Consider the following 24091-nt stretch of genomic DNA (forward strand, 5'->3'; position numbering starts at 1 on the left):
GAGAATCGAGGCCTCGGGGACCTCGCGAAAGAGGAAAGCTGTATGGAGGAAAGATCCCGAAATAAGCATGGTGCATGACGGGCGCATATCTGACGCAAAAGAAATTTATAGGGGCAACTAAAGAAACAATTGAGTCAAGTGGTAATCCCCTTGCATTAAAAGCATAAAACACCAGGCCGGTCGCCGAGGCCCATTGACAGAGCGAAGTGGAGTCTGGCTTGAATCATGTCCCGCTTCCCACGTTGTTCGGTCCCTAAACTCTTGCCTAGTCGAGTTAGGTTCCCTAGACTGACGGTAATGAGTTTCCCTAGATGGCTATGGGCGGTGGATATCCATGGGCTGATATTCCAGGAAGCGCGTAGTGCACCGTAGGCAGGAGGCCGGAAGAGTGCGGCTAGCAGGGGGATGCTGAGCGATCCTTTGTGTGTTGTAATGTTGTCGCCAGGGGGGGCTGGAAAGGTTCCCTGTTTGGCGGTGAAAGGAGCCACGGTTTGTAGTTTACAATTCCACTCAATTTCAACGTCTGGAATGGACACCATGTACAAGGCGATTTGGGAAATCAACCATATATGGACAGGGATCAACGATCTCCTGCAGGAAGATCCCCTTAGTTGGAAATTATCCTTCAGCGAGGCCACGCGAACTGGGTCGAACGCGAAAGCGCGTCCATGTGGATAACGACGAGGGATCAGGGGAACGCAATTGGCCAATCGACGGGGATAATGACAGCCGTTAGAAGCGAGAAACCTGTAAACCCCGGGGATCGGCAGCTGGATCCTGCAGGATGCAGCTAAACGGACACGCAGGTCGTGGATGCTCCCAGAGTACTGTACTGTACTGTAGACGGGGGCCCAGGACATCGGAGTCTAGACTCCGACACGCTGGTTCCTGTGGCTCGACGGTTCGGGCCCGTTTGAACGTAACTCTAGGAGGTTTCTTGTACAAGGCTCCACCCAGAAAGCCGCGTAGAAATACGACTGGCTCATTTCACGTGAGGGGGAATATTCCGGTTCATGCGCTGATCAGGCCCAAAAAAAAAGAAACGGTGCTCGTGCTTTGTTCGACATGGAACCTCTAGCGTCTTGATCAACCCCTCCCCCAAGACCTGGAGTTCTGGAGTTCTGGAGTCTTGACGTGACTAGAAATATGGCTGTGCCTCCTACTTGAGGAAGGCACCGAGTCTGCTATCCTCATGCGGCCCCTTCTGGTCAATGGCGTCACCGGCGATGGGATTGCTCCGGACGCTCTGGAACCCATCGCCGTCGTTGGCCTTGCTACGCAATTCCCCCAAGCCACCTCGACCGAAAGCTTATGGGAGATCCTTTTGCAGGCACGATCCACCTGGTCTCCTATTCCGAAAGAACGATTCAATGCCGCCGCATTCTACCATCCAGATCCCGAGCATGGAGGCACGGTGCGTGAATGCCTGCCATATAGTTAGGAGATATCAAAAATGCTAAAGCCTAATCTAGTTTCATGTACAAGGGGGGCATTTCCTCGCCGAGGACCCTGCCTATTTTGATGGATCTTTCTTCAATATCACCAGGAATGAATTGTTGACCCTCGATCCGCAACAACGGCTGGTTCTGGAGAATGTCTTCCATGCGCTTGAAAATTCTGGCATCTCCATAGCGGATGCTCTGGGCTCCAACACCTCTGTGTTTGTCAGCGGATTCAATCATGACTACCTCGGCATTCTCAATTCTGATCCTGAGACAAATATCAAGTACAAGCCCACAGGAGTCACCAATTCAATTCTGTCGAACCGAGTGAGCTGGTTTTTTGATTTCAAGGGTCCCAGTATGACCATTGATACTGCCTGCTCCAGTAGCCTGGTGGCGCTGCATCTCGCGGTACAGAGCTTGCGGGCTCGTGAAACAAATATGGTGGGTAACAAAGCTTTCCTTGTAACGAGATTGGGTCTTTTGGACTAACTTCACCTCGAAAGGCCCTTGTCAGCGGCGTAAGTATCCTAGAGAATCCCGTGGAGACCATTGGCATGAGCCACCATGGCTTGCTGGGGGCTCAAGGCCGGTCGTTTAGTTTTGATGCACGAGCAGAGGGCTATGCCCGGGGCGAAGGTGTAGGCACAGTAGTCCTCAAGCCCTTGTCGATTGCGGTGAGAGACGGCGATACGATTCGCGCTGTGATTCGGGAGACCGGAGTCAATCAGGACGGACGAACACCGGGGATCACTGTACCAAGCGCGGAGGCTCAAGAGAGATTAATACGACAGGTGTATTGGAGAGCCGGTCTGGACGTGGCGGAGACAAGATTCGTCGAGGCCCATGGCACCGGCACCCCAACAGGTGATCCCATTGAGGCAGGTGCTCTTGCGCGAGCGTTTCGATGCCAAAGAGACACGCCACTGTACGTCGGTACAATCAAGTCTACCATCGGCCATCTTGAAGGTGGTTCCGGCGTTGCGAGTCTCATCAAATCCGTTCTCATTCTCGAGTCCGGCATCATTCCACCCAACTTCGATCTGCAGAAGGTGAATCCCAGTATTCCAGCGAAGGATTGGAACCTCGCGTTTCCTACTAAAACCACCCCTTGGCCTTCCCCAGGTCTTCGCAGAATCTCGGTCAACTCATTTGGAATCGGGGGCACCAATGCTCACTGTGTTCTCGACGATGCTTACCACTATCTCAACCAACGACGCATCGTGGCTACACACAATACAACGATGACCGTACCAAAGCTTTCAATGCTCAGGGGAAAGACTTTAAATCCACAGATAGACAACAAGACGGCTCACAGTAGATCAAGCTCTGGCGATGAAAGCGATCATTCCGCTAGCAGCGCTTCCTTTGTCGACACGCCCACAACCGATGCGTTCTGCTTCTCTCCTGTCCTTGGAGCCTGGGATTCATATACGAGCTTGAACGTCCCCAAACTCTTCATGCTGTCTGCTTTTGACGAAGATGGCGTTAAGCGAAACGCATCTGCGCACGCTCACTACCTTGACCGTAAGAGGAGCCACAAAAATTCCCTCGACCGAGTGCTTGATGACCTCTCATTTACACTTTCGAATCGCCGAACGAAATTCCCTTGGAAAAGTGTTGTCATGGCATCGACACCGAAAGAGCTTGCTAGAAACCTGTTTGAATCAAATTTCACCAAACCTGTCAGGTCGACTCATGAACCAGAAGTTTCTTTCGTTTTCACTGGACAGGGCGCTCAATACCAGGCGATGGGCAGTGCTTTGTTGACCTATCCAGTGTTCCAGGAGTCACTTGAGGAGGCCTCCGAATACATTCGTCGGTTGGGAAGCCCATGGTCCCTGATTGGTAAGGCACTCTCAACCTCTCTACACCGGCGAAGTGCCAGCTAACGTGATACAGAAGAACTGCTCTCCGAGAGGAAGTCTCCCCGGGTCAATCTTCCTGAAATTGCTCATCCGCTCTGCACGGCACTCCAAGTCGCTATCGTTGACCTGTTGGCCAGCTGGGGTATATTTCCAAAGTGTGTGACTGGTCACTCGTCTGGTGAAATTGCCGCAGCATACTGTGCCGGTAAGATATCACGCGAGGGTGCCTGGAAGGCTGCATATTACCGCGGATATGTTTCCTCGAAACAACTTTCTGCCAATGGAGCTATGATGGCGGTTGGACTAGAGTTCTCCAAACTGGAGCTCTATCTCGATGCCGTTCGCCGGCAGACCCCTGGAGAGCTTATCATAGCTTGCTACAACAGCCCCAGGAACAACACCGTATCAGGTGACGAGGTCATGATTGACGCGTTGAAGAAACTCCTCGATACCAACGGTGTCTTCGCGAGGAAGCTGAACGTCAAGAATGCCTACCATTCAGCACACATGCTCACGATTTCTGAAGAGTACTTACAACTGATGGGCAGCATTTCCAGCGGAAAACGTCTGGCCACACCCCATGTGGTGCACATGATCTCGACCGTCACTGGAGCAGAGGTTATGGATGAGCACCTCCCCGGCCAGTACTGGGTTGATAACATGGTCTCTCCCGTGAAATTCACCGATGGCCTCACTGCAATGAACATGCGGTCATCTGATACCGGCGATCGTATGACCCATATCGTGGAGATCGGACCACACTCGACGTTGCAAAGCGCCATCAAAGAGACCCTTTCTCTGCACAAAGATCGATCGGATATCAAATATCTTGCCGTTCTCAAACGCAATGACTCTGGTGTCAATGTATTGCTGAATACGGTTGGGTTTCTGGCTGCTAATGGCTGCGCAGTGGATTTGCACAAGGTAAACATCGCTTCTCGACCACGTGCGAGGCTGTGCAGAATGTTGGTCGATCTACCCCCTTACGTCTTCAAGCATACAGAGAAGATCCTTTACGAAACTCGGCTCAGCAAGAACACACGGCAAAGAAAATTCCCGCGTCATGACCTTTTTGGTGCCCCTGTGGCGGATTGGAATGTGGATGCCCCGCGATGGAGGCATTTCGTGCGATTGAATGAGAACCCATGGCTGAGAGACCATGTGGTGAGTACTTGAAGTGGATCCATTTGGTATATTTGGTCTACTTTGCTGATAAACTTTTAGGTCACTGGAAACTATGTCTATCCTGGAGTTGGGTATCTCATTATGGCCATTGAAGCCTCTCGTCAATTGGTAGATGACCAAAAGATCAATGGATTCCGGCTTCGTCGAGTTTCCATCAGAAGAGCCTTGATAGTTCCAGATACCAAGGAAGGTATTGAAGTCAGCCTTTCAATGACAACGGCAGACAACTCTTCCGAGTCGAGACCATGGCGCCGGTTCCAGATCAGCTCATACAATGAGTCCAGCGATGAATGGACAGAGCACTGCTCAGGGTATATCCTTGTTGACCTTAAATCGTCGCTCGATCTCGTCGACGATGGCCGCGATGGAAATGAGGAATCCCGAGCTTGGAAAGCCGATTTGAAGCATGCTCAAGAGGTATGCACCCGTCCAATGAACTTCCATACCATTTACGACAATCTTCGACAATCCGGACTCAACTTCGGTCCTCTCTTCCGTAATCTGGGCAATGTTCGATCAAGTGGATCACGGCTCGGTTCCATGACTGGCACAGTAACGGTCCCTGACATCGCGAAATCTATGCCAAAGCAGTACATGCATAACCACTTTATCCATCCAGCGACAATGGACAGTATGATCCATATGATGATTGCATCGATTCTGGATCAGACCGACAAGTCCTCTTTAGAGACAATCAGACTCCCCACATACATTCGCGACATGTGGGTTTCGGGAGGCGTGAAGTCCACACCACATCATAAGTTCACCGGGCACGCATCTGTGAGCATTTGCGCATCCGAGAAAGTCGAGGGCATGATCAGAATTATGGATGAGACAAGCAATGATATTCGAATTCGCATGGACGGGATAGAGCTGACGCCCCTTGAGTCCGGTCTTGCGGAAAACACCGCGCGCCAACTTTGTACTTCCCTAGTGTGGAAGCCAGACTTGAACTTCCTGAATTCAAGGTCTGCGTGCGAGCTCAGCATGGTGGAGAATCATGACTTTGATCAAGATCGGTACTGGATCAAGCGTCTTCAGCTAGCCTCGATGCTCTATGTGACTGATGCTTTGAATCAATTGGCCGGACTTGATGTGAAGACACTTGACCTTCATTTGCGCAGATTCTGGGACTGGATGGAGCATACAAAGAATCTGCTTTTCAGTGATGAGATCATTCATCTTCCCTACGCCGAATTCAAGCAGGTCGCCCAAGATGATGCAACGAAATATGCTATTTTTGATGAAATCGAAGCGCATAGTTCAGAAGGAGCAATCACTGCTCGCATGGGTCGTAACATTGCCAGAATCATGCAGCAGGAAGTCGACCCTCTACACTTGATGTTTGGTGAGGATGCAGTTATGGAAGGCGTCTACAAAGAAGGCCTCCATCTTTACGATCTCCCACAGCATCTTCAAAGCCACCTCTCTCTTCTGCGTCATCAGTACTCCGAACTGAACATTTTGGAAATTGGAGGCGGGACAGGAAGTTTCACAGCTGAAGTTTTGAAAGTTCTTTCGCCCAACCCAGATGCGAACCAAGGAGGTGTCGCACACTACACCTTCACCGACATCTCATCAGGATTTTTTGAGAAGGCGAAAACTCGCTTCCAGCCATGGAGTGACATCATGACGTTCCAATCCCTTGACATCGAGAGAAGCCCTGTCGACCAAGGCTTCCAAACTGGAAAGTACGACTTGATCTTCGCGGGCAACGTTATTCACGCCACTGCCAATCTCCACAATGCTCTTGGCAATTTGCGCTCTCTCCTTCGACCTGGTGGACAGCTTATCATGCAGGAAGGCATCAGACAGGACTTCTTGTGGTACCCCCTTGTCTTCGGTCAGCTCCCTGGATGGTGGCTTGGCAATGAGCCTATCAGAAAATGGTGTCCTTACATACCAGCTACCGAATGGAACAAAATCCTCTCGGAGTCCGGGTTCTCCGGTGTTGATATCGAGTACCCGAGCTCGACCCAAGAAGACTTGAGCTGGCAGAGCATAATTGTCTCTACAGCCACGCGACCCAAAGTCAAGTCCGTCCGTAATGTCTTCATTTTGTCATCCGGATCACCTACAACGGCAGGTACAATCAATGTCCTTCGCCAGATGTTTCCGCAAATAGAGGGAGCGCCGAAAGTGACTATAGTGGATCCATCGCAGCTTGACCGGCTGGCATACCAAGACGCTGTTTATCTCTCTCTTATTGACCTCGAGAAGAACTTTGTGTCTGAAATGCACGAAGCGGAGTACACCTCTCTCAAGAAGATGCTGATGGAAAGCGAAAATCTGTTATGGGTAACACCCGATCAGGGTGAAGAACCGTTCACAAACATGAGCATGGGTCTACTTCGCACCGTTCGTTGGGAACGCGATGCCGATTGTTCGAACATCGTGACACTGAAAGTCGCTAATTGTAAGGGCGTCTCCACGACTACGCTGGCTATCAACATTCGCAAGATCATTGAACGACAGTTCCTGGAGCAGAACGATGATGATCGCCATGCAGAATATCTTCTCAAAGATGACACAATTCACATTGGTCGTCTGCGTGAATGGGAGAAGGCAGACAATTTTCTTAATCTGCAGTCTTCCAATCTGGCACTCAAAATGAAGAGAATCGGTGATTTGGAAAAGCCAATTGAGCTTGTCTCTGGACCGAATGGTTTGCATTGGATCATGTGCGATTCCCTTCAGACCTCTTTGAACGACACGGAAGTTGAGGTCGAGGTGCGCGCAGTTGGCCTTAACCCCCAGTCCGGTTCAGCCAGTCAATCAAACGAGGCTTCCGGTATTGTCAAGAAAGTTGGCGGTGCAGTGGACAGCCTCGTACCAGGTGATCGTGTCAGTTTCATGAGCGCGGAAGCTACATGTTTCCGGACCTTGGCTCGAGTCGATCAGACTCTGGTAGTCAGGTTGCCAGAAAATGTTCCGTTCGAAGTCGCTGCTGGGCTGCCTTCGATCTACACCGCGGTAATATACGGACTGAATGATATAGCCAGGCTCAGCGAGGATGACACTGTCTTGATCCATACTGGTGCCTCTGATCTTGGTCAAGCAGCTATTCAATACGCCAAGAACATCGGAGCCGAGATTTACACCACGGTGTCAAAGCCTGAGGACCGATCATTCGTCACTTCAGAGTATGGCATTCCCGATGATCATGTCTTCTCATGCGGCAATCTCAGCTTTGCTAGGGGTATCATGAGAAGCACAAAAGGCGAAGGTGTCGATGTTATCTTTAATACTCTGACTGGTGAAGCACTACAAGAGTCTCTGAGCTGCATGGCCCCGTTCGGTCGCTTCATTGAGGCATCCGGCAAGAAATCTCGGAATGATACCATTATCGAGCTCAGTTCACTACAACGCAATGTGACTGTGTCCAGCATCGACATGTCACTCCTGATTAGACGACGCCCGAAGCTTGTTCGGCGCTTGTTGACAGAGACATTTAAGTTATTCTTTGAAGGCAAGATCAGCCAGATTTACCGCACAACAGTCATGAATTTCACACAGATCAAAGATGGCATACATGCTCTGCGAGATAATCAGAGTCTAGGCAAGATTATCTTTGTCCCAAATTCTCTTGATACCATTCTTGTTGCCCCTAATATCATGCCTCCTTATCAATTCGACGGCAATGCGTCGTATCTACTTGCTGGTGGTCTTGGTGGGTTGGGACGCAGCCTGGCTCGTTGGATGGCTTCCCGTGGTGCAAAGAATCTCATTTTCCTCTCACGAACTGGAATTGTGACGGAGCCGGTCGAAGGGATGATTGCAGACCTGGAGACTTTTGGTTGCAACACTCATATTTTTGCCTGTGACGTTGCTGATGCAGATCGTCTCCGCGCTGTTGTCGATGAGTGTTTGACTACATTGCCGCCAATTAAAGGGTGTTTTCAGGGGTCTATGGTCTTACGAGTAAGTCGATCAAGTCTTCCGATTCATAGTCCTTGCTAACGTTATTCTTAGGACGGTGCTTTTGCCAGCATGTCGTTCGATGATTGGAAAGCCACAATCAGCCCCAAAGTTCAAGGCTCGTGGAACCTGCACCAAACCCTTCCAGAAAGTCTCGACTTCTTCGTGATGTTGTCGTCGGTTGCCGGCATCTTCGGTAACCGTGGTCAAGCCAACTACGCAGCCGGAAACACCTTCCAAGATGCACTGGCCGCATTTCGTACTTCCAAAGGCTTGAAAGCATCCAGTATCAACCTGGGTAGTGTCTCAAGTGTCGGATGGGTTGCGGAGAATCGAAACTCGATGCCCACGAACACCGCAGTATTATTCGAACTCTTGCGTGAGGACGAGGTACATGCCGCAATTGAGTTCTTGATCAATTCCAGACACGAGACGGCAGAATCAAATGCCCCTTCTCAGTCACAATTGGTTCTTGGTCTCCCAACCGCTCAGATGTGCGAGAAAAACGGCATTCCATCACCGAAATATCTCAACTATGCTCTATTCACGCATCTTCGGACAACAACTATCGCCAAAAAGAGTGAAAAAGGGACACAAAAGACTATCAGCACGGCTGCACTTCTTACTGCAGCATCCAGCAAAGAAGACGCCATAGCCATTGTCTCAAACGGCCTTGTTGAACGACTGTCTTCCCTACTAGCCATCCCAACAACAGAGCTCGACCCACAAAGGTTCGGATTCGGAAATATTGACTCACTGGTCGCAATGGAATTCCGCTCTTGGATCGTTAAAGAGCTGAAAGCCGAAGTCTCTCTACTGGACATTATGGGTGCGCAGAACATTTTTAGCCTGAGTGAAAAGATCGCTCAGACCAGCCGACTTGTCGTGGGTGAATCATGATTCAATGAATTTCCTTATTTTTTGCATTGTTATTCTTGCATTTACATTTACGACCCCTCGCCAGCATGCCCGATATGACTCATGAAACTACTTGCAATTTCTAATAAAACTTTGACTCTTTTATGAATTCATATTACAGTAGCTTTCGGAATCAGGTAAACCTTAATGCGAAACATACTTCTAATCTAAGCTCATGTAATCTGAGTCTAAAATATTACGATGTGGAAGATCATTAAGGTCTCAATTACCCTAGCTTAACGGCACGCAGTTACCCGACCAAAAAAGCAGCAAGCATCACAAGGCCACCAAACCCATCCATCCCAGAACACCACTCTTCCCAGCTCGCACTAGCTCTTGGAGGACTTTCGGATGTGATAGCTATGTGAACCAATATAGTCTTACCATCCCCGCCAAGCCTCACGAGCTCACCACTCTTCGCTAACCCAAAGTCACTACTCGCCTCTCGCTCATTCTCACTCTCTTAAACCCAAACACTTTCATTACTCGCTTCCCAAAGCTCCTTCTTAGCTGGCAGTGGAGCTAAGACCAAGTCCTCAGGCAGATCACACAATGCGGCAGGCTCGAAATCAACTAGCATGTTGACGACTCGATAAACTACCGATAATCTTCGTCTCGACTCCTCATAGAGCCAGTCTTTCCAGCTCTGATCCACACGATAGTGGCATGCGATGTCGTTGTGAGTAATTTGTTGCGCCAGTATCTTCATTTTCATCATTAACTCAAGACAAGAGCGGAAATAAGCAATGGACTTACTATGATGGTACCAATTAACAATGAATCAAAGTCATTGTGCTCTGTCTCCCCCTCATCCAACTTGATAAGAACATAAATCGACATGGCTTGCAAAGCAGCGAGGAGTTCCCAATTCGAAAGTTTCCAAGGCTATTGCAGGTTTAGCGTACCTTTTTTTACGTAGGCAGAGTTTCAACTTACCTCACAGCGCAGGCGCCCACATTCTACACCTACATTACTCCAGAACAGCTTTCGACTCCCTTTCATTCCACTACTGATCATATGTACCAGGTTGAGACAATTATCCAGTGGCTCCATATCGAAAGCAGCTGATGTAAAAGTGGGGTGAATGAATGGTGGCAGTGAATTATTCCGTAACATCGTTAGAATGTATGACTTCAGAGTGTGCAGGATGAGAGTGGTGGTCCTTTGATACCCGGGCCTTGAATCTAATCGCATTCTCAAGATCCGTGGGTTTGACGTTGGTTGCTGTGGTAGAGACCAATTCGGGGTCCATATTTGGTCGATCTTGCACGTCGACATTCCGTGATCAGTCAACGACCATGCATGCGATGGTTGTCCTGGGACATTCTCATAGACTTCCGAGTTTAAAATTTCTTCAATGTCTATTTCCGGGTTCCAGTCTATAAGACCTGCGTCAATGCCCGCGGAATTTGTTGGTGTGACAAGCGCGGTGTCACTACCTGAAGTATCATTGTTACTTGTTTCGATGTAATTTCTGAGGCTCGAAGGAGTTGTAGGGGATCGGTTCCCTGCGTTTCCGAACTTAATTGCCGCTTCTTTAGTGGTTTGATTGTTTTTCCTTGGAATTTTGGCCAGTCTTGCGATGTAATGACATTCAATGTCCTTGGATTTGCACCTGGAACATCTAGGCTGCGTCTTGTCGCATCGTAGTTTCCGGTTGGCACAAGAGATGCATGAGTGAGGCTTGGTAATCCCACCACTTTGTCGAGACCGACAGTAGTATCCGTGCCTCTTCAAAGTGGATTCTTAAACGACACCCATTAGTGACTCGGCATTGCAAAGTACTTGCGGGAAGTAACACTCACCCTTATCGAACGGCTTGTTGCAATCTCCGCACCGAAGAACAGGCTCGGGGGGGATTTTCTTTTTCGGACATGTCAACCTGGATTCAAACTATGTAAAAGCTTTGCAGGTGAAGTAAGAAGGTCTCGGGCTACTTGATTCGGATGGTTGAAGTAGGTAGAATTTGTCAGCTCGGGGCGGGACATTTTGTAGTTGCCAAAGCATGGAGGACACGCCTGTCGTCATGCCTAAAAACACTCTCATTTAATCAATATTACCATTGGAATGAGTTATTTGCATTTCAAGATCCTATGGTAACATTTGATAGGATCATATGCTATCTCTTCAAATTGCACAACTCCGAGATTGTGTCCCAGATGGTTTCTGATCAATATTTAACTATGGCCATCTGCCGGTCTGTGCAATATTCTCATCGCAATCATCACTTCATTGTATTTCAAAGAACAGTTGATAGATCCCATTTACCCCTCTGACATTCAGTATGGCGCCTTTTCCATCCCCAACTCCAACATGGCACTCAGACAGCTACCCATCGATTTCTCCCACCCGCCCGGAACTTTCTGCTCAAGGCAAGGCGGTGCTTGTGACTGGAGGCGGCACGGGCATAGGTGCAGAGACGGCTATGGCTTTTGCTTCGGCCGCTGCTTCTCGAATTGCTCTTCTTGGCCGCCGGGAAAAGCCCCTCTTGGCGACCAAAGCCTCTATCGAAGAGAAGTTCCCGAATGTCGAAGTACACGTTGCTTCGACTGATGTCACCGATCAGAGCCAAGTGGATGTCGCATTTTCAAACTTTGCTAGCCAGAAGACCATCGATATCCTGGTCAGCGGCGCGGCTACAATTGGTCCCATGGGTTCTGTGAAGGATGTGGATAGCGCGAGGCTCCTCGAAGCTGTTCAGCAGAATCTTGAAGGAGCTTTGTTTGTCGCGCAACCCTTTCTTCGCCATGCATCCGAACATGTAGTAGCTATTGATATCAACTCGAGTGCTGCACATGTGAATTTCGCCGATGGGTTTGCGGCGTACCACGGTCGCCAAGCTGGCGGTATACCGGCTTTGGGATTGCCTGGCTTTCGGGAATCCTAATCTTCGCATCTTCCATCTCCAGCCTGGGATCGTGGACACTGACATGAATAGAGAAGCGAGGGGTGTCAAAGCTACTGGCATCGAAGACCATGGTGAGTATCATTGTAGCCGAGGGACATTCTTTCTTAAGCTGATCTCGGTTTAGTTTCTCTGCCTGCTCATTTTTGTGTCTGGCTTGCGAGTCCCGAAGCGCAATTCTTGAAGAGCAAGTTCTTGTGGGCAAACTGGGATATCGATGAGCTGAAGGCGAATGCAAAGGAGATCGAAGGTAACACTCAATTCACCAATGGGCTCGTTGGATGGCCGTTCCTCGCTGTGGACTGGAAGGCCACTTGGAACCCTGATGAGGGAGGTCGTGATTAGTCTCTTGGTCTTGGGCTCAGTTTAGCTTTCTAGGCGATATTAGGCAATGTCTGAGATGTGTCCTTGGTTTCTGGTCCAGAAACTCTGAAGTCGAGGATTAGGGTTGTAGCTTAGGATCCATGTTACTTGAGGATTTCTTGTGTTCGACCTAAAGTATTCACTTGCATCTCCCAAATCGACCGCACCAACTTTCTTGATCTAGTTCAGTATACTGAGTATAATGGCAATCAAATCATCCCTTATTTCAATGTAGATAAAATATACTTCGAGATGAATGGCGTTTCGCTGTCGCTAACTCTCGGTCAAGTTGCGATCACGTGATTCAGATCGCTGCACGGCAGAATGACACCGCCCAGATAACAAATTTCGTTATCGCCGTCTTTTTTCACGACTTGTCCTACACGTTGCAAGCTTGCCGACATCTCTCATTTCTTAACTGAGGCGAATCTGTCAAGATGGTTCGCGAACTCAAGCATCACGAGAAGAAGTGAGTTCCATCAATCCGCGCGCACGCGGCGTCTACTGCGTTCAATCTTGCAAACCTAAAAAAACAATCTCTAACCTCGAAATAGACTTCTCCGGAAGGTCGACTTTCACACGTACAAATCCGATGGCAACCACCGCGAGCACACCATCCGCCAACGGTACCTTCTCCAAGATCCCATGGACTACCGCAAATACAATGCTCTCTGCGGTTCCCTTCGCTCGCTGGCCCACAAGCTCTCTCAGCTCGACCCAGACTCCGACCCTGTTCGCAAGAAGATGGAATCAGAAATGCTGGATAAATTGTGGCGCATGGGTATTTTGAAGCAGTCGCGCGAACAGGGTGCGGGATTGTCCAAAGTCGAGCGCGAGGTTACGGTCTCTGCATTTTGCCGACGCAGATTGGCCGTTTTGATGGTTCGCACTGGCATGGTCGAAACTATCAAGGCTGCGGCCACGTTCATCGAGCAGGGGCACATTCGTGTCGGAACTGAGGTTGTCACCGACCCAGCATTCCTGGTGTCGCGGAACATGGAAGACTTCCTCACATGGGTCGACTCTAGCAAGATCAAGCGCAACATTATGCGCTACCAGCAGAAGCTGGATGACTTTGATCTCCTGTGAGTGTAGATGGCTACGGAAAAAAGCTATTCTCCAAAAGCATTTTGTGGTCTTGTTTTGATATACCCGGCGCTCTATGCATTATCTGTCGGCCTGGCGTCCCGAGGAAATAACGATGTTTTGTCTTTATGAATCTTTCTCTGTAACAATAATCAAACTTTGGCCATCCATGATTATCTCCCGTCGAACAATGGCCATTGGACCAAAGCAACACTCAACAAGACTATGAGAAACAAAGCTGCATAAAATTCATCTAGAGCCTGCGGCGTGGTCGACTGAAACAATTTACTACCACCACCAGGAACATCGGGGGCGAGTCCACCGACACCAGGTATTTCCTCAAACTCCCTACAAGAAATGCGAGCTACCGCAATAGGCTCATGCCTGGTACTTCGTATTTACCTGTCTTGAGACCGTCGTCGGAATGAAAGATCCACAGGTCTTACAGCGACCTTGACATGAAAAACATTCATCCTGAATGTTGGCTCCCTGTTCTGCAAGTGTCTGTTTCTCTGCTTATGATTGAATAGTATAAGCGGCGGTGTCGAAGCTGCGGACGAGACTGATCACAAGGCCATACAATTTTCAAGGCTCAGGTAAAGCAGAGCGCCATTTGACAGATGAGTGGAGCGCAGTCAACCATCTCGTTGAACGTGTACTTCGGCATCTAACGGATCAATACACCTACATTTTAGTGATGAGCGATCGTCTTGTTCCCGGAGATGGAGAAGCTGCGAGCATCACTATCTAGTAAGCTCCAGGAATTGAGTTCCTACAGAAAGCCTGGCCGTTCACTGCCCTTAACCAGCTCCAGTGACACATGACTGTTCAAAGGTTTAGGCCAGGTACTATTAGAGCATAATCATTGGGAGGTACCAATACAATCAGAAAAGATAGAAATTAAACGAGAATATGTAATCCTTAGTAAATCAAGATATTCAGAGCAAATTTTACAGAAACGCTATATAGACAATTCATCAATAAAAGAGACAATTTTGCCCAGTAGACTCCCATCTCAGACAAATTGTTCTTATGAAGCAAATTCAGACACTTTTCACAGTTCCTCCTCGACCTCCTCGGTGGGCTGGAGCTCAAGCTCCCAAGAGCTAAAGTCCAGCTTGAAAGTATCCTTGTCGGAAGCAGCCTTGCCGGAGCCAAAACTTTTCAAGTTCCACTTCTCCACTCCCTCGACACCAGAAAGCTCCTGCTTAAATTCAGAGAAGAGTTCGGCATTCAGACGCTCATACTCAGCGTAGTCCTTGGGCCAATCACCAAGACGTTGGACAGACAGCTTGAGGAGCTGCAGGTGCTGGCGGACGTGCTCACCCTCGGAAATCGAGGAGAGGCCGTTAGAGGAGTCGGCGAGGTCAATGTCGACGGCAGACCCATCCATGCTGAAGGAGCTATCAAGGCGATCTTCGAAGTCCTCAAAGTCAGAGTCGACGAAGACACGGAGAAGGTTCTCATGCACAGCGGCGGACTTCTTGTAGTACTTGTTGGCCATGTGCTGGCCGCCCTTACTGGACTGGTACTGCTGGGCAATACCGGTGTACAGTTGGGTCAGCAGGGTGGACATCTCCAGGGTGCTGTGGTGACGGGCGCCGTTGACGCGGCGGCAGTTGTACACGATGTCTTCCGCGAGACGGGAGGCCTTGAGGGCGTCACCGACCATGTAGCGAGCCAAGATATAGCGGCGAGCGAGTTGGATGGTGATGGCAGGGGACCAATTGGCCTGCTGGTTGCGGCTGTTCCAGAGACTAGACAGGAGCCAGACGAGGTTCTTGTAGTCTTTTTGCTCTCCGAGGAGACCGATCAAGATGTTTAGGTAGGTCAGGTCGATCTGGGCGAGATTGATCTTTAGATCGCCGATGGTGCGGAGCACCTCCCGAATGATAACAGCGGAGACGCCATCGAGCTTCTTCTGGGCGGCGGCATCAGGCTTAGTGCTGAGGGTACGGCCGGTGACGAAGACACCCAGGGTGAAGACGAATTTGACAATGGCAGGGGTGCGGTAGACATCGTGGGCGGAGATATAGCGGAAAGCAGCGATCGCGAGATCGGCAGCGTGGTCGTAGCTCTTCTTCTCGAGAAGGTTGAGAACACGGTAGTTGGCGGCGATACCGACCGAGCGCACGAAGTTTGAGGACTGGTGAGTGTTGAAATGGTCCAGGATGGTCACCAGGAGGATCTTGACTTGAGCGGTTTCGGTCAACTTAATACGCTCACCCTCAGTGCTAATGAAGTAGGCAACGTAGTTATCGAAGACGCGGGTAGCAACGCTGTGTCGGTTGCTGCGGAGCAGGAAGTGGTACAAGCGAGAAGCAGACAAAGATACCGACTGGAAGGTGCTGGTCTTCGAGACAGTCTGGCTGCGGAACTCCTCGAAGTACACATACTCAGTGGTCAGCGACGCCAGGATCTCGGTGATGGTCGAGGTACTGCGGCGAAGGCTATGCTCAAGCTGGGCAAGGAAGATCAGACTCTGACGACCCTTGGTAGTAAGGTCAAATTGGGACTCCTTGACCCTGGTGGTATCCTTCATGATCACCTGGCGATAAAGCTCTTGGGACAGCTCAGTGGCTTTAGAGACCTGGTTGGTGGCAATGTAGCTACTGGCAATGGTGACAGCAGCGGCAGCCAAGGCGACCGACGAAGTCTCCGAGGACAGGATGTGCACAGTGGACTGCTTGAGCTCCTCAAGCACGGATTCAATCTTGCTATGCTTGTAATGGAAGTTCACCATCTCAGTCAACTGAGACAAGGACTCCTCATGGGCCCAGCCGTGCTGCTCGCGGATGGTGGTAACACGCTTACGCAGGATCTTGGAAGCACGGGAGACCATCTCCTCGGACACCGAGTCGGATTTGATGGCAATAGAAGTCTGCTCTTCATAGATACCATCAAGAGTGGCCCGAATCTCCTCGTGGTCGAATTCATCAGTCTCGATCTTAAGGAGCTCCTCGTAGAGAGAGATAGCAATGGACTCGTAGCGCTTGGACTCCTGGCACACTTTGGCGAGAGTCAGGGTAGCCTGAATGGTGATCGAAGCGGTAGCACCGAACACCACCTTGACCTTGGACTGGAAGTCAGTGGTGACCTTGTGGATGACAGTGTACTCAGTGCGAACGCTGCGGAGGCACTGAGTATACTTTGTGAAGAAGTCCAGAACGAACGTGGTGTCCTGGAATTTGGGGCTCTTCTTCGGGTCGTGCAACCACGTAGTGAACAATAGCGAGTAGTAGGGCACGGCATCAGTGTAGCGGCTCTGGTTGAAGAGCTCGGTCAAGACAATGATCAGAGGCTCGATGGCATCGGGGTGGCAGTGAGGTGAGTCTTTGTTCAGGGCCCGTATGATGCGCTGGTAGTACTCCACGGAGATAGGACGAGGGTGGGTGAGTTTAGCCAGGGTCCACAAAGTCTTGATGACAGTGGGGTGCTCTGGGCCATAATGCTTGATGTAGTCCTCGAGAATCTCTTGGCGGGTGCTGATGACGCGGTCGAGTTGGGAGGAGCGCTCGTAGAAATGCACCAGCTCGGCGGTGACGCGCTCACGGATCTTATCATCGACGGGCTTAGCAGCACGGACGGCATGGTAGACGCGAATACGAATGTTCTCTTCGCGAGCAAAGCGACGGCGGTAGTGGTAGCACTGACTGAAGCGCTCAGCAAGTTCAATACACTTCTCAACGTGTTGAGTAGGCAGAACAACGTCCTGGATAGAGGGAGCAAACAGCGAGGGCCAGAGGCTTTGGAGGACCTTCTTGACAACACGGGTAGCATCCTTCCAACGGTGCTGGCCAACGTAGAGCTCGACCAGAGTGTATGTGGCTGTGAACGAGCTCTGACTCATGCTGGAGCTAGAGCTAGAGGCCTCGTAGACAATCTCCTCCAGAACGGACTCAGACACAGTTGAGGAAGAAGAGGAGCTTGCCGACTGCATGACATGTTGCTGAGTTTGCTGGATCATCTGCTGGACCTCGGAGTAGGAAGACGATTGAGTGCTGTTAGTGCTCTGGTAATGGTGCTGTACCTTCTTGAAGATGGTCAGAGCAGCAGCAGACATTCCCACAGCAGTCATGATCTTCGCGATCTGGTGGAAGTGGGAAGCAGTGCTCTCAGTGACAGTCGTGGTTGAAGAGCGGTACTCCTCGTAGACGGAAGACAGGATAGAGGAGGCCTCAGTCTCACGCTTCTGAGTCTGAAGGAATTGAGTGTAGACCACGACAGCCTTCAGCTTGATCTGCTCCCAATGCTCGGAGTACTGGGTACGGCACTCCTTGCTGGCGCGCTGCCAGATCTCGACGTAGATCCGCTCGGCCTCGGTGATCCGGCGCTCGGAGGTATATTGTTGAGCAAGCCTGACCAGAGCCTCATAGTCGAAGGCGTCGCTGGTAAACTCATCCTCCTCAACATCGAATACGAAGCTGATACCGCCCTCACCACGGTGCTTGTGGCGCTTAAGGTGGACGTGGAGATCGCGGTTGTCGTTGTCTTCGCCCGCGTACTGGCCAGTGATCGTCTGGATCTGGATCATAATTTGCTGGATCTTCTTCTCCTCCTTAGTCAAGCGATAGTGCTCGATGAGAGCGCGAAGAGTCGTCACAACCTTCTCGGAGGTAGCACCGTAGTGTACCTTGTAGGTCTCGATCAAGACTAGGAAAATCTCCTCGCGCTTGATCATGATCTCAGTCTTGCTACTGGTAATCTGCTCAGTGGTGATCTCGAGGAACATAGTGGCCATCTGCATAGTCACAATGTGCTTAGTGGTAAGCAAAGTGTTGCTAAGAGTGACGATCTCATAGAAGAGAGGGACGGCCTCAGGGACCCTGTTAATATCACGACGCAAAATAGCCAGAGTAATGAGCGACTGTAGAGTCACAACGTTGTTGGGGGTCAGGATATGGCGGCACATGTTGGTAACAGTGGTCTGGAAAGTCAACAGCGTCGGGGTAGAGATGTTTTGCCAAAGAGTGTTTTGGAGCAACAGCAGAGTGATAGAGACAGGGAATATCTTGCTGAACTCTTTGGCGGTAGGGCCTTCGCCACCAGTGGTGTAGGTAGTGGTTTGGGTCAGGTGGTAAGGCCAGTAACGAACAGCGAAGTCAAGCAGAGGACTTCTCTGTACCAACAAGCTAGTATCGTGAGGGTCCAAAGGAGTCAGCGAAGGAGAGTGCTGCTCGTTGATAGTGCTCTTGATGTAAACAAACAGGCGGGTGACGAAGTCATGGTGGCGATCCTTGATAGTCGGCACAAGCTTGCCCTTGTGGAAGATATCCAACACGGCAGTGCGGATCAGCGCGTGTCGGAGATACACCTGGCCGTCTTGAACGAAGATAAGGGAAGACAAAGGCCGAAGGACCTTCAGTGGCTCAACCTTCTCGTTCAGCACAGTCTGCTTCTCCACATTAATGTTGGCAAGGGTGGTGAGCTCCTTGATCATCAGCGGGCGATCGGAAGTAGCAAGCCACAGAAGCATCAGCTTAGCCTGCTCCACAACTTCTGGAGAAGACAAAGCGGAAGTTACGAAGTCGGTGATGGTTGGGGGGCTTTTGAAGATAGTCTCGAGGGTCTTGTGGAAGTTCTCGGGGCTACTTTCTGCCCAAACCTTCTTCGTGGCAAGTTTAGCCCACTGGAAGGAACCGTGAGAAGCCTCGGTGATCTGGTCAACGGCGGCCTCCTGTTCAAACTCACTCAAATCCCGGAAGATCTGGCTATGCTTCTGGAAGTTGGAGCGCACAACAATAGAGACATCATCGTAGATACGCTCCTCACTGATTGGAATAGTTTGGATCCCGTCGCCAGTCTGCTTCTCAGCACCGAGGGTGATCAGCTTCACATTGGTACCACCCACAGTGGCGGCAGTGAGCTTCTTGAACAGAGTAGATTCACTGCAGGTGGATTCGTCAAGACCATCAACAACGATGACCAAGTCCTTAGCACCCGGGAGAGCGGCCGCCAAAGAGCGCTGCAAAGCGGTCCACAAAATGGTCTCGTACTCGGCGACATCAGTAGTCTTGCGACTACGTTCGAAGGCCTCGCCCAGGATATGCAAAAGCTGGATGTTTCCAATGCGCTTCTCAAAGAGCTGGTGAAGGATAGTCTTCGTAATTGAGATGGCAGTAGTCTCGCCGGGATGCGGGCATTAATGGGGACAAACAGACTCTTGTAGGTGTAGCCACCAATCTGGTCCTGGAGACGGTCAACAATGACGGATGCCAGGACGGTCTTTCCAGAGCCAGGCTTTCCATGGAAGGACAATGTATGCTGCTTCTTGTCTTTCAGGAAGCGGGTCAGATAATGTCCCATCCACAAGCAGGTCAACTCCTCACGCTCATGAGCAAGGTGAGAGGAGTTCTCGGCGAGGTGGTTGAGAACACGGTCTTCAGGGAGAGCCAGCCACGAACGGACTTCACCACAGAAACTTCAAACATTTCAGATCAGCAACTGGAGTTGTCGGGATGCATCTGGATAGGCTTACCTTTCTCGGTGTCAATGTTTTCCTTGGCGAGCTGGTGGCGCCACATAGTCTCCGAAATCTTCGAGCAGCGATCCTTAAAGCTCTGGATCTGGCCGGGGAAGGTGTCATAGATATTGACAGTTACCTCAGCATCAGTCAGACCACTGATGGCTTGGTGGAAGTGGGTGGACACGCTAGCGACCAGGGTAACCAGGTCGGCTAGAGCCAGGATCAGCTGCTCTTTGATATCTTGGGAGACATCGAACAGCTCGGTCCGGTCAAGGAGGTTAACCAGAGTGGAAGAAGTGCTGTAGAAGAAGCCAAAGGAGACCATCAGCGCCGGAGCGTTCTCTTTGCCAAGCTATAAGACCTCATCAGTATGCGACCAATTGAATCCCTTAGACTGATTGTGAACGCACCTGAAGCAGTAGATAACAGTAACCGTAGGATAGCTGTGCAGCAAGGTAGCTATCTCCAGCAAAGCCTTGGATGTTTTCATCGAACTTGTTCAGGCGCTCAATGAACAATTGTGCCCAGGCCAGCACCTTGTCATAGCTGCTTCCCTCGGCGGGCAGGTGGCTCATACGCTGGTTCCGGATCCAATCACGAATGTCATGGTACCGGGTGTTCAGAAGGGCGTATGTGTCAACGCCAAGCTCATCACCACTACGACGGTGAAGGGACTGTACGACACTGGTGATGTGGGAATTCCCGGCTCCATTGTACTTCCGCGGCATGGTAGATTCGCGGCGGTTGGAGCGGCCATGGTTCGAGATGCTGTCGTTGTCGAACATAGCAGAGATGCCGGACACCTGTCGGGAGTTACCAGGCATTGTGGAGTAGAAAGACGATGTGTGGTTCCCTGGGAGGGGAGAGATGAGACCGGGAGCCATTTTGGTGATAAGAGGTGTGGACTCGGTCAAATTGGTTCTGATCTTCTTGTTTATAATGGCAGGGAGAGTCACGTTTTCAGTAGACAGTTCTGGATGTCTCTTGGGAGGTGTAGAGATCTTGCGGGGAGGGGGTGTGGGTTCGGAGATAGCTTCTTTCTCTGAGCAACAGCTCTTAAAACAACAGAATAGTCGACGCAAACCCGCAATTCTATCGGGTATAAGACTATAGAGAGGCGTATAACACACTGAATGGATATTATGAAATGGGAGATGGGAGATGGGAGCTGGAGAGAAGAGGGAAATGTTGTGTGTCGGGGGAGCAAGAAGGCTTTTGTACTAGAATCGAGGGTGGAATACGAATTTCTGCCAATATTTTTTTGATTTCTTTTTTCGCTTTACACCGAAGACCGGTGACGATGGTCGTGGTAATGGAACTTAACTTCACTACTGCATGAGTATTGAGAAGTGGAGATGAGCTTCAGCTTTTGTGGACTCAGAATACCTCTTCCCGCCTGTATTGTGTTGATCAGCTGCAAAAGCAAAGCTAAGGGCAACCAGGTGTGGGCCGAAGACGCAGTAGACTCCCGGGGGTAGGCAAACTGGCGTCAGTTCCTCCATTCAGTATCTCTAAAGGCTTCAACTCGCATCCGCTACGCCCGCACTAGGGTGGATCTTAGTTTTTAGGCAATGCAATTGCAGGTAGGTGCGCGATAAGCAAGTGGCGTCTACTGGTGGTAATTCTCCCGTATTCCAGTCTGGCGGACGTGAACGTGGAGAGGCCAACGTGGAGCAATGCAGAAAAGGACGTACTGTTGTGACAATAGGCAAGCATTCGGCTATCCACTTTAGCTTCATGGACCCAAAATAATTTGGTAGCCGGCTCGAACAAGCGGCAAGATTAGGCCCACTCAAGCTAAGTAGAAAAATATCACAGGTAAAAGCATTGACTAGCCAATTTTCGGAGTCACCGCTGAGGTGCACAAAGGCCGCCCTTCCACCATAAGCCTGGTAGGCTGTGTCAAAGGATATATTTCATGAATACCGATACGTGAACCGTGCAGAATTATGGCTGGCTGGCAATTCTGCTCTATTTTGTGCTGTAGTGTCTCGTAGCCTTGTGTCTCCAGGAGCTCGCCGGAGCTATGGACCATAGCGATGGTAGCCAATTGTCGCGAGCTCTCGGAACACTTAGTGGACAATGCTGGACGAATCGCTGATCGATTGGCATGGGCACTGACCCGTCTGATCACGTCTCAATCATGGCAGTCACAGTTCGCGCGGGGTTGGATGCCTGGGTCCAGCCATCGGCGATCGTGACATGATGTATGAACCATGGAGGATAATCTGACGCAAAGGTATCCACTAGCTCCCGCTTCTCCCGAGATCAACCCCCGGCATAGCTCCCTTTGGTTGACGGAAATAACCGTGCGAACGATGGCATATTCGGACAACCCGCCAAACTCTGCGGCAGCCGTGCAGCAGCCCTTTCTTAGAGGCGCAAGGTGAAGCATGCGCATTCACGATAACACCTGTCAACACTAGATCCGGAGAAGTCCGTCTGAGAGGCGTTGCGACTGTTTCCATCGGCCTCGTCCAAAAGGTGAAGTGCAGTAGCACGGTGGGTCCGGTGGAGCGGGCAGCGAGTGAACAGGTTTGTACCGACAGTTTTAGCGCCCCCCACTCTCCACTCGGCCTGAAGAGCCGGGAGGAGGGAAATAATAGGCGGGCGTCAGATGGAAGATGTGGAAAAAGTGGTGAGCTGAATCTGAGACTCCTCCGGATCCACCGTCCGTTCCAAACTCCGGCTCTTGTCACTACACTAGCATGCTTGAATCTGTCCATACTGCCACCGGTCAAGCAAAGATTCCAAATCCAGTCGTACAGTAACCGACATATACGTCTCAGGTGAGGGCTGGGTTCGAATATACGACACTTCATAACTGCGGATTATTTTTGCAGGTGTCATTTCATTGCTATAATTCCTTACTATTACGATACACTCTAGTCAAAACTAGCTGAAGATCTATTTCCAGTCTCCCCGGGTAAACTAACTCCAGGGCGGATCCCCGGTCCTGAGAATATCGAGATTTGAATCTCGGCACATGGCGCGAATGCCCATATTCTAGGTTCTCGACTCGCAATAGTGGACACTGATCGGCCTGCCATTGATGGGTCCATCTGCAAACTTCCCAATTTGGCACGTAATGTCGCAACGTAAGTCAGGAATATACCAAGTATCCGCAATTCCATTGGAGAATGACACCCTTTCGTATGCAAGATTATGCTGAATGAACCCTCGGTGGCAACGTGTCCACACAATTAGACTCTGCGCTTGACGTGAACTGGAGCATTGATGCGGCATCACAAATCAAGGCAACCTTGCGTAAATGACAATGGCACCACTCCTCTAATTCTTGTGTCCCTTGGCAGTCAGCACTTTGTTGCTCTCTCAGTGTAAGAATATTTTCTCACCGGGGAACCTGTGTTCTGCTTAAATTTGCCGACTCGCCTGCCGACTGCTGGGTGATTTATCCACCCCATGTTCAGCCGACCCGCAAGGCAAGGGGTGGAATTCCGCATCGAAAATCCGAGAATTCGCATTCGTTACGAGGCACGACGGTTTTGCATTTAGTTGCGAGTCATGACTTCCCAAATGCGGAATCCGAGTGCTTTGGCTGCTATTAGTGCTTATGGTAATACGGGAAAGTATTGACGCCCCGGTTTCCTGCAATGCAATGCGTGCGTACATGGGACTGCTGCCAAAGAATTTTCAGAATAAATTCAAATTTGAATCTTTTCTGCATTTGTCCCTGCTCCCCGGGGCATTCGTCGAATACGAACCTAGGGCCAGGTCGCCCCTCATCCGGTACGCCGATCAGCTGCGCCCGGTCATGCTATGACGACCCGCAGCTGAATTGACAAATACATCCTTAAAATGACCGGATGTTTATCGCAGGACAGTTGACTAAGATGACTTTGAGAGCCATTCAAGCCTGACTGCATTCACTATATTCCGGGAGACTGGCTTTTAGAATAGTTGGTCTCGATCTCGTACC

The 24091-nt window shown here is 50.4% G+C and overlaps 5 protein-coding genes across 5 annotated transcripts; 3 read left to right on the forward strand and 2 right to left on the reverse strand.

The window, feature by feature from the left end:
• Window positions 1–1192: 1192 nt before the first annotated feature.
• On the forward strand, window positions 1193–9313 carry N7477_004908 (type I polyketide synthase; the record flags this gene model as incomplete). Its single annotated transcript, XM_056966571.1, has 6 exons — window positions 1193–1414; window positions 1473–1886; window positions 1949–3290; window positions 3345–4474; window positions 4535–8416; window positions 8468–9313. The coding sequence occupies 6 exons, from the start codon at window positions 1193–1195 to the stop codon at window positions 9311–9313; spliced, it is 7836 nt and encodes a 2611-aa protein (XP_056823352.1).
• A 268-nt stretch (window positions 9314–9581) lies between these two features.
• On the reverse strand, window positions 9582–10384 carry N7477_004909 (uncharacterized protein; the record flags this gene model as incomplete). The annotated part of the gene is given in 4 exon segments (XM_056966572.1): window positions 9582–9791; window positions 9807–10052; window positions 10088–10216; window positions 10268–10384. The coding sequence occupies 4 exon segments, from the start codon at window positions 10382–10384 to the stop codon at window positions 9582–9584; spliced, it is 702 nt and encodes a 233-aa protein (XP_056823353.1).
• Window positions 10385–11615: 1231 nt separating this feature from the next.
• N7477_004910 (Glucose/ribitol dehydrogenase) lies at window positions 11616–12581 on the forward strand (the record flags this gene model as incomplete). Its single annotated transcript, XM_056966573.1, has 3 exons — window positions 11616–12154; window positions 12270–12310; window positions 12364–12581. 3 exons carry the CDS (start codon window positions 11616–11618, stop codon window positions 12579–12581), a joined length of 798 nt encoding a protein of 265 aa, XP_056823354.1.
• A 455-nt stretch (window positions 12582–13036) lies between these two features.
• N7477_004911 (snoRNA-binding rRNA-processing protein IMP3) lies at window positions 13037–13688 on the forward strand (the record flags this gene model as incomplete). The annotated part of the gene is made up of 2 exons (XM_056966574.1): window positions 13037–13068; window positions 13154–13688. The coding sequence occupies 2 exons, from the start codon at window positions 13037–13039 to the stop codon at window positions 13686–13688; spliced, it is 567 nt and encodes a 188-aa protein (XP_056823355.1).
• Window positions 13689–14739: 1051 nt separating this feature from the next.
• On the reverse strand, window positions 14740–21035 carry N7477_004912 (NACHT domain protein; the record flags this gene model as incomplete). The annotated part of the gene is made up of 4 exons (XM_056966575.1): window positions 14740–19809; window positions 19839–20092; window positions 20164–20503; window positions 20562–21035. 4 exons carry the CDS (start codon window positions 21033–21035, stop codon window positions 14740–14742), a joined length of 6138 nt encoding a protein of 2045 aa, XP_056823356.1.
• Between the last annotated feature and the right edge of the window lie 3056 nt (window positions 21036–24091).

The sequence above is a fragment of the Penicillium maclennaniae genome (assembly GCF_028827695.1).
Source record: "Penicillium maclennaniae strain IBT 15551 chromosome Unknown utg000004l:1.0-3007600.0:1.0-3009580.0, whole genome shotgun sequence".
NCBI classification, from domain to species: Eukaryota; Fungi; Ascomycota; class Eurotiomycetes; order Eurotiales; family Aspergillaceae; genus Penicillium; species Penicillium maclennaniae.